General features: G+C 35.9%; 1 protein-coding gene and 1 pseudogene across 2 annotated transcripts; both read right to left on the reverse strand.

Annotated features, from left to right (window-relative positions):
* Window positions 1–943, reverse strand: LOC306638470 (olfactory receptor 5D13-like; annotated as a pseudogene). Its single transcript has one exon. The product of its transcript is annotated as an olfactory receptor 5D13-like (transcript).
* Window positions 944–7,885: 6,942 nt separating this feature from the next.
* Window positions 7,886–8,845, reverse strand: LOC306639758 (olfactory receptor 1165-like; the record flags this gene model as incomplete). Its single annotated transcript, XM_079103512.1, has 1 exon — window positions 7,886–8,845. The coding sequence occupies one exon, from the start codon at window positions 8,843–8,845 to the stop codon at window positions 7,886–7,888; it is 960 nt and encodes a 319-aa protein (XP_078959638.1).
* Between the last annotated feature and the right edge of the window lie 1,006 nt (window positions 8,846–9,851).

Genomic DNA, 9,851 nt, shown 5'->3' on the forward strand with positions numbered 1-9,851 from the left:
TTATATTGAGTGCCAAAGAGATTTGGTGACAACTAATTTTCTGAAAGTGTCCTTCACATCTCTGTTCCTAAGGCTGTAGATCAATGGGTTCAGCATGGGAATCATCACTGTATAAAACACAGAGGCTACTTTATCTGAGAGCCAAGAAGTCTTGGGACTAGGAGCGCAGTAGAGGAACAGGATGGTTCCATGAAAGATGGTGATGGTGGTCAGGTGAGAGGCACAGGTGGAGAAGGTTCTCTGACACCCACTTGCAGAAGTCATCCTCATAACAGTGATGAAAGTGAACACGTAATGATAAGGATCAGGCTGCTCACCTCATTGAATACTGCAATAATGAAACATAGCATCTGGCTAATATAGGGGTCTGAGCAGGAGGCAGAAACAATTACAGAATGGTCACAGATGAAGTTATTTATGATGTTAGATTCACCATATGACAGGTCAAGAAGAAAATATGTGAGTGTCAGGGAGCATACCATGCCCCAAGTGTAAACCCAGCCACCAGAAGAACACAAAGCTTCTGAGACATTATAGTGGTATATAGCAGAGGGTTACAAACTGCCACAAAATAGTCATAGGCCATGGCTGCTAGCATGAAAGTTTCTGTCACTGCAAAAATGCAAGCAAAAGAAAATTGCATGATACGACCAGAGAAAGAGATGGTTTTCTCTTTCACAACCAGATTCCCCAGCAATTTAGGTTTAACTACAGTGGAATAACATTAATCTACAAAGGAAAGGTGGCTAAGGAAAAAGTACATGATTGTATGGAGTTTGGGGTTGACCTTGATGATTATTATCATCCCCAAATTTCCCACTACAGTGACTGCATAAATGGACAAGAAAACCAGGAAGAGTGGAACCTGGAGACCTGGGTATTGTGAGAAACCCAACAGAATGGAAGTGGGTCTGCTGCTTCGATTTCCTTCAGAAGATGTCATAAATTCTGTTGGCTATAAAGAAGAAAACACAGAAGTTATTCCTGAAAAGCAGAATTAGTAGGGAAAAAAATGGAGGGAATAAAGAGGTGGCATGTGTAAAGAGTGACTTAAGAAGCCTGGTACCCAATGAATAGCAGCAGCTGCACCTGGCAATTTCTTGAGATAGGAATTCCCCAACCCCATCAACCTTTTGAATCAAAAACTCTGGGATGGTGTCCACACTTTGTGATTCTACCAAACCTCCAGAGGATTTCTACCTGCACTGAAATGTGAGAAATACTAGATAAAAACTTATTTAAAAGTCAACCTTTCTTAGTATTGTTTTTGTGCTGCTGAAATATAAATTTATGACACAAAGTAATCACAAAAATTGAAGCAAAGGAAGCAGAACAGAAGCAAAGAGCCCCTTGTTATGATTTGAGGAATGACACTAAGGATCACAGAGATGGCTCGACATCACTGTTGGCAACCCAGATATGTTAGTATTAATTGCTTTTGCATTTTATACCCTTCTAGACATGATACAAAATCAAATGACCATAGAATTTAGTCATTAGACTGTATATATTCCATGATGCAGTGTAGATTCCCCATTCTATATGATTCTGTAGAATTTGCTACAGAATCTCATCTACGACATGTTCACACTGTATATCCACAATACACATAAAACAATTGCAAATGGAAAATAATTCAAAGGGCTGGTAACATGGCATACAAAGACAATATGGAAAATAAATATATCTATGGAAATATTAAAATATGCCCAACCTCAGTAATTGCAAATATTTATTCATGATCTACAATGAGCAAATTATTAAACTTCCACAAGTCTGAAAATACTGAGAGCTGATGGAGTAGATTATGACTTTGGAACATTCAGACATTGCTATTTATTATAAATTGATATAATCTTTTTGAAAAAGTGGAGCTACATATATGTGCACAGTACTTGTAGTTATAAATCTCATTCTCATGGAGATTCCTCAGAAAACTTGGAATGGAACCACCATTTGACCCAGTTATTCCACTCCTTTGTTTATTTCCAAAGGACTTAAAATTAACATACTACAGTGATTCAGCCACATCAATGTTTATAGCAGCTCAATTCACAATGACTAAACTATGGAACCAGCTTAGATGCCCATCATCAGATGAATGGAAAGAGAAAATGTGAGATATATAGAGAGAAAGAGGAGAGATTCCTTCACCATGGACAAAAATGTGAGATGTCCCCAAAGACTCACCTCCTCCAGCCACACCCAACCTGCCTAGGGTTATCACTCAGGTACATGCATACATACACAATGGAATATTACTCAGCTTTAGAGAAGATTGAAATTCTGGCATTTGCTGGTGAATTGATGGAGTTAGAGAATATCGTGCTGAGTGAAATAAGGCAATACCCAAAAACCAAAGGGTGAACATTTTCTCTAATAAGTGAATCATGATATATAATGGGGGTGGGAGTAGGAGAGGAGAGAAGAATGGAGTAACTTTAGATTTCATAGAGGAAAAAGAGAGGGAAGTATGAAAAATGGTGGAATGAGACAGACATCATTACTCTGTGTACATGTACATGAATGGTATAAATCAACATCATGAACATAGGAAAAGATGTACTCCATTTGTGTACAATGAATCAAAATGTAGTCTTTAGAAATTAAAAAAAAATAATTAAAAAAAGAAAAAAGAATGAAAGCCCTTCCCCGCCGGGAAAAAAAAAAAAAAAAAAAAAAAAAAAAAAAAGGCTAAACAGGGACAAGATTGTACAAACTATAGAAGAAAATGTAGGTCCAAACCTTCAACTTGTTGGCTTAGGATCAGACTTCCTTAACAGGACTCCCATAGCACAAGAAATAAAAGGAAAAATCAACAGCTGGATAGATTCAAACTAAAAAGCTTTCTCTCAGCAAAGGAAACTATCAGCAATGTGAAGGAGAGCCTACAGAGTGGGAGAATATCTTTGCCAATCATACTTCAGATAGAGCGCTAATTTCCAGAATCTATAAAGAACTCAAAAAACTCTACACCAAGAATACAAATAATCCAATCAACAAATGGGCTAAGGAAATGCAGAAGGAGATGTACAGCAATCAACAGATATATGAAAAATGTTCAAAATCTCTAGTAATAAGAGAAATGCAAATCAAAACTACCCTAAGATTCCATCTCACCCCAATTAGAATGGCGATTATCAAGAATACAAGCAACAACAGGTGTTGGCGAAGATGTGGGGAGAAAGGTACACTCATACATTGTTGGTGGGGTTGTAAATTAGTGCAGCCACTCTGGAAAGCAGTATGGAGATTCCTCAGTAAGTTTCATATGGAACCACCATTTGACCCAGCTATTCCACTCCTTGGCCTAGACCCAAAGGACTTAAAATCAGCATACTACAGAGATACAGCCACATCAATGTTCATAGCTGCTCAATTCACAATAGCCAGATTGTGGAACCAACCTAGATGCCCTTCAGTTGATGAATGGATAAAGAATCTGTGGCATATATATACAATGGAATATTACTCTGCCATGAAGAATGATAAAATTATGGCATTTGCAGGCAAATGGATGAAATTGGAGAATATCATGCTAAGTGAGATAAGCCAATTTCAAAAATGAAAGGACGAATGATCTCGCTGATAAGCGGATGAGAAGGGGGTGTAGGAGGGGTTAGTGTTAGGGTTAGGTTTAGGTTTAGGGTTAGGGATAAGGAGGGTGGTAAGAATGGAGGAAGGAAGGACTGTATAGAGGGAAAAGAACGGTGGGAGGGGTGGGGGGAAGGGGAAAAACAGAATGAATCAAATAACATTGCCCTATGTAAATTTATGATTTTTAATTAAAATAAATAAAAAAACAAACTATAAATATATGCAAAATCTTGAATGATTTATAAAGTCATAGAGTATATAAAGTATGATACATGAAATAAGCAATATATCATTATAAAGTTTTTGAACAGGAAATATCACTTATATTTTGTGGGAGATATCTTTAGATAGTTAATCTCTAAAACAATTGCATCTTTATTGTTAAAGTCTTAATTTTGGCTAATGCACAAGGGGGGAGAATTAGCCAGACAATGATTTTTATAGTACTGGAAATAGTTTTACTCTGATCTGTTTGGGCGTTACACAATATTTCCTTAAAAAAGCACTTCTGTATGTATTAAATTTTAATTACTGATACAAGAGAGGCAAATGCCATGTTTTCAAAGAGACTGATTTTCATTTTAAAATAGAAAAAGATTAAATAATTCTAACCATTTAGGAAAATGAAAGGAACAGATTGTATGTCTTACAAAACAATGTGTAATCTATGATTAATTAGTTATGAAAAGTAAAGAAAAAGAAATGCAGGGAAATTTTATATTAACTACTATAAGTTAAGTGCATTAATATAATGGTTCTGAGAATAGAAAAATGAAGAAATTCCCAATTTTGTAGAATAAACAATATGACTTATTGGCAGATACGTAGAGGTTGGATAGGAAGAGTTAACATTTTTTTCAATAACAATGCTCATATTCTTTATTCAAGATTTTGGGGGGTTTACAAGGAATTAACAAAAGCAAAAAGATGAATTAAGACATTTGGAGATGTATTATTTATAAAAGCAAAAACATGGAAACAACCTGTGTTTGAAATCAGAAAACTTTAAATATCATAGTACATTAAAATATTGTTATTTTAAAATACCCAAAAATAACTATGTAGATGTTTATTTTTTATTTTATTTTGATTCATTGTACACAGATTGGGTACAACATATTGTGTCTCTGGTAGTACACAAAGTAGAGTCATACATTTGTGTAATCATACATGAACATAGGGTAAATATTTGTCTCATTCTATTATTTTTCCTTCCTCCACCCTCATTTTCCTCTATACATGCCATCCTTCCTCCATTCTTTCCTCCCTCTCACCCCTGTTATGTGTCATCATCCACTTATCAGAGAAATTGTTTGGCCTTTGGTTTTGTTGTCTTATTTCATTTAGCATGATATTCTCCAACTCCATCTACTTACCTGCAACTGCCATAATTTTATTCTTCTTTATGGCTGAATAAAATTCCATTGTGCATATATATCACAGTTTCTTTATCCATTCATGTACTCAAGGGCATCCAGGTTGGTTGGACAATCTAGCCATTGTGAATTGAGCTTCTATTAACATTGATGTAGCTGTGTCATTGTAGTATGCTGATTTTAAGTCCTTTGGGTATAGACCAAGTAGTGGGATAGCTGGGTCAAATGGTGGATCCATTCCAAGTTTTCTAAGGAATCTCCATACTGCTTTCCAGAGAGGAAGCACCAATTTGCAACCCTACCAGCAATGTATGAGTGAACCTTTTCCCCCACATCCTTACCAACACCTACTGTTGTGTGTATTCTTGATATTACACATTCTAATTGGGGTGAGATGAAGGTAAAAGACCTCTACAATGAGAACTACAGAATATTAAAGAAAGAAATTAAAGAAAACCTTAGAAGACGGAAAGATCTCCCATGTTCTTGGATATGAAGAATTAATATTGTCAAGATGGCCATACTACCAAAAATGATATACAAATTCCATGCAATTACAATTAAAATGCCAATGATGTACCTAAAGAAATAGAGAAAGTGATCTTGAAATTCATTTGGAAGAATAAGAGACCCACGATAGATAAAGCAATCCTTAGTAGGAAGAGGGAAACAGGTGGTATCACAATAGCAGACAACAGTAACAAAAACCGCATGGTATTGGCATCAAAGTACACATGCAGATCAATGGTACAGAACAGAAGACACGGAGACAAACCCACATAAATACAGTTACCTCATAATAGACATAGACACCAAAAACATACAATGGAGAAAAGATAGCCTCTTCAACAAATGGTGCTGGGAAAGCTGGAAATCCATATACAGCAAAATGAAACCAAACCCCTATCTCTCACCCTGCACAAAACTCAACTCAAAATGGATCAAGGACCTAGGGATTAGACCAGAGATCCTGTACCTAACAGAAAAAAAAAAGTAGGCCCAAATCTTCACCATGTAGGCCTAAGACCAGACTTCCTTAACATGACTCCCAAAGCACAAGAAATAAAAGCAGGAATCAATAATTGGGATAGATTCAAACTAAAAAGCTTTTTTTTTTTTTTTTTAATCAACAAAGGAAACAATCAACAATGTGAAGAGAGAGCCTACAGAGTGGGAAAAAGTCTTTGCTTCACACACTTCAGAGAGCACTAATTTCCAGAAAATATAAAGAACTCAAAAAGTTTACACCAAGAATACAAATAACCCAGTCAATAAAAGGGTTAAGGACGTGAGCTGACACTTCACAGAAGATCTACAAACAATCAACAGATACATGAAAAAATGTTCAAAATCTCTACTAATAAGAGAAATGCAAATCAAAACTACCCTAGGGGATAGTTAACATTTTTCACAGGTTTAAATAACTAATTAGATGGGGATGTCATTTATATTTAAAGAGTAGATAAGTTGATGGTGAGAATGTGTAATCAAAGGTAGAATTTTTAGAATTATCATTTAGTATTACTAAAAAATATATATAAGTATTAGAAATGAATTGGGAATGGAATGCTTATTTCACACAATAAGACTTTTATTACTAAGGTAGTTTTTAATTACAATGGTATCAACTAATATTCTTCAAATATAATAGTTTTTGTTGATGTTTGATTGTTGAACCAACCTTGCATTCCTGAGGTAAACAGGAGTTGGTAATGAAATACCATATATTTCTGAATTTGGCTTTATAATATTTTGTAGAGAGTTTTTATATCTAATACTCTATCTATATCTATCCATATACTGGAGGAAAAATATCCATGTAAAGTTATTCCCCAGATTCTTTATCAGTTTTTTATAAAAGGACTACCTTACTCCACCTGCGGTCTTTCTTTCCTGCTGTAGTCAGGAAGCTGTCTCTGTACAGAGAGTTGTGACACAAGTGGAATTTACCAGGCAATTTTAATTCTTTCAGAGATTGCAGCATTTCAGTACTTTTTGTTCATCATCTGACAATGTTGCCTCATTTATTTTTCTTGTTTATAGTTGTCTGTTGTATGAGAACAAGTCAGTCATGCCAACTCTGACCACTATGATGACCTCATGGATTATTCTGATTTAGGGTTACCTTAGTAATAATGGCCTTATTGTTTGAAATTAATATGACATCCCAAAGGAGAATAATAAGAAATAATTAAAGTAGGTCTAAATAGAACAGGGTTCACATAATTTGGAGAAAACAATAATTTCTAAGAGAACAGAAAATGGAAACTGACATCAAGACCTAGGCCTAGCCCTAAACCTAGACTTAGATATAGATATATAGATTATAGAAAGATCATTATGTAGTTTTCTTTATAGAGAGAGACTTTTAAACCATCTCTGAAAATCCTTTTAACTTCATCATAAGCCTGAGGTAAGAAACCTCTCTGGTTATTCCTATACATGTATGTAGAAACCTCATAGATATTATTTGGCCATTAGTGTTCAGTGATTAAATGGATAAAGAACAGTCAATTGGGAAAGACAGGAAAATGACTCAGATATAACTTTCCTATGTTCATATATGAATAATGGCCAATGAAACCCCACATCATGTACAACCACAAGAATGGGATCCTAATTAGAATAAGTTATGCTCCGTGTGTGTGTGGTATGTCAAAATACACTCTATGCTCATGTATATTTAAAAATTATAAAAAACAATAGCCAAAAAAAGAGTGAATTGGACTTATTTCTTGATAGGAATACCTCAACATTTATTGAACCACAATATATACATTATACGTTACATTTATACTTGAAAAAATGAGTGAAGATAGTAGCTAATATTTTCTACCTGTTTGCTTAAATCAGACAATAATTTCATAATGAAAAAATTAATATGGTTAGAACATAAATAAGCTTTTTAAAAATTATACTGGATGAGAATGCAGTTTGGATTTTATCAGCCTCCTCAGTGTCTCTTTGACATCTTTGTTCCTGAGGCTGTAGATCAGGGGATTCAGCATGGGGATCATGACTGCATAAAGTGCAGTCGCCACTTTAACCAGGAGCCAGGAGTTTCTGGAGTGGGGCACACAGTAGAGAAGCAGGAGGATCCCATGGAAGATGCTGATGGCAGTCAGGTGAGAGGTACAGGTGGAGAAGGCTTTGCGGAGACCACCCTTGGAAGGCATCCTGATGACAATGACAACAATGAAGACGTAGGAGGCAAGGGTGATCAGGAGGCTACATGCCTCACTAAATATAGAAATGGCTAAACACGCCATCTGGCTGAAGGAGGAATCAGAGCAGGAGACAGAGATGATGGCAGAGTACTCACAGCCAAAGTGGTTCATGAGGCCTGATCCACAGTAGGATAGTTGCACCAGAGAATGTGTGATTATCAAGGAGCAGAGGCCACCCCATGTGTAAGTTCCAGCCACTAGGAAGGCACAGAGCTTATGAGACATAACAACTGTGTAGAGTAAGGGGTTACACACGGCCACAAACCGGTCATAGGCCATCACTGCCAACATGAACATTTCTGTAATCACAAACATACAAATAAAGAAAAACTGTGTCATGCATCCATTGAAGGAGATCATTCTGTCTTCCACAACTAAGATCTCTAACAGCTTGGGCGTAAATACACTGGAGTAGCAAATGTCCAGAAATGAGAGGTGGCTGAGGAAAAAGTACATGGGTGTTTGAAGCTTAGGATTGATCCTTATGATCACAATTATGCCCAAATTCCCCACCAGAGTGACTGTGTAGATGGTGAAGAACAGCAGGAAGAGTGGTGCCTGGAGGTGTGGGAATTCTGAGAATCCCACCAGGATGAATGTGGACATGGAGCTCTGGTTTCCTGTGTCATGTACCACGCGTACCATGATCCTTTGTGAAGATGGAGAGAGAGAGAGAGAGAGAGAGAGAGAGAGAGAATAAAATTGAGCATCAGAACTTGAGAATTCAGGGAGGAAGAAGCTCTGTAGATGCTCAGTATAAACCAGTATAAACAAATATGGTCAGTTCACCCCCATGAGTGGTTCTGCCTTGCTGGTCATTCTTATTAGAATGCTCATTGACATTTTATAACAGAAAATCAATTTTATCCTTCAGCATTGTAGTTTTCTACAAAACACAGCAGTACCTATCAACATTATTATTTCCTACAAATATTTCCCACAAAGTATTTGTAAATGTATGTGATGCTTAGAATGTTCATGATAAATATAAATATAATTATGTAAAAGAAAAAAGGCAGATGAGCAAACTCAGGGAATCATTGGGCAGATTGTACCAGTTATCAGATGATGGAAGGGCACATCCTTTTAGAAGAAGAAATATGATTTAAAAAATAAAAACTTATTTATAAGCAATCACAGAGGAATAATCAGACAAACTGAAGTGTTTGGAAGGAGAATCACTAAAGCTCATGATTTCAAGACCTACCTTGGCAAGATAGCAAGACCTCATTTCTGAAACAAACAACAGTTAAAACAAACAAACAAACCACAATAGTAAAACTTAGTATGAAATGTATTTTCCAGACATTCACAGCTGTATATTGATCCATTGAAATTTTACTTCTTCAAGGCATATTCTATTATCAAAGGTTCATAAAACATCCAAGAGCATCTTTAAATAGTCTGAACAAAAAAAAAAAAAATTCCACTGGTTGACTTGACAAGTGGCTTAGCGGGAACACTTCCTTGGTACCTGTGAGGCCTTGGGTTCCACCCTCAGCGCTGCATATAAACGAATTCTACTGATAGCTATGTTCGGAAGAATTATCACCAGCATATAATCTTTTATAAGATCATTAATTCAATCTATCAAGTAATATCCTAAGGAAATATCTGAATATATTCTTAACATTTTCACATTTTTCATGTA

Source organism: Sciurus vulgaris (genome assembly GCF_902686455.1).
Source record: "Sciurus vulgaris genome assembly, chromosome: 11".
Lineage (NCBI taxonomy): Eukaryota > Metazoa > Chordata > Mammalia > Rodentia > Sciuridae > Sciurus > Sciurus vulgaris.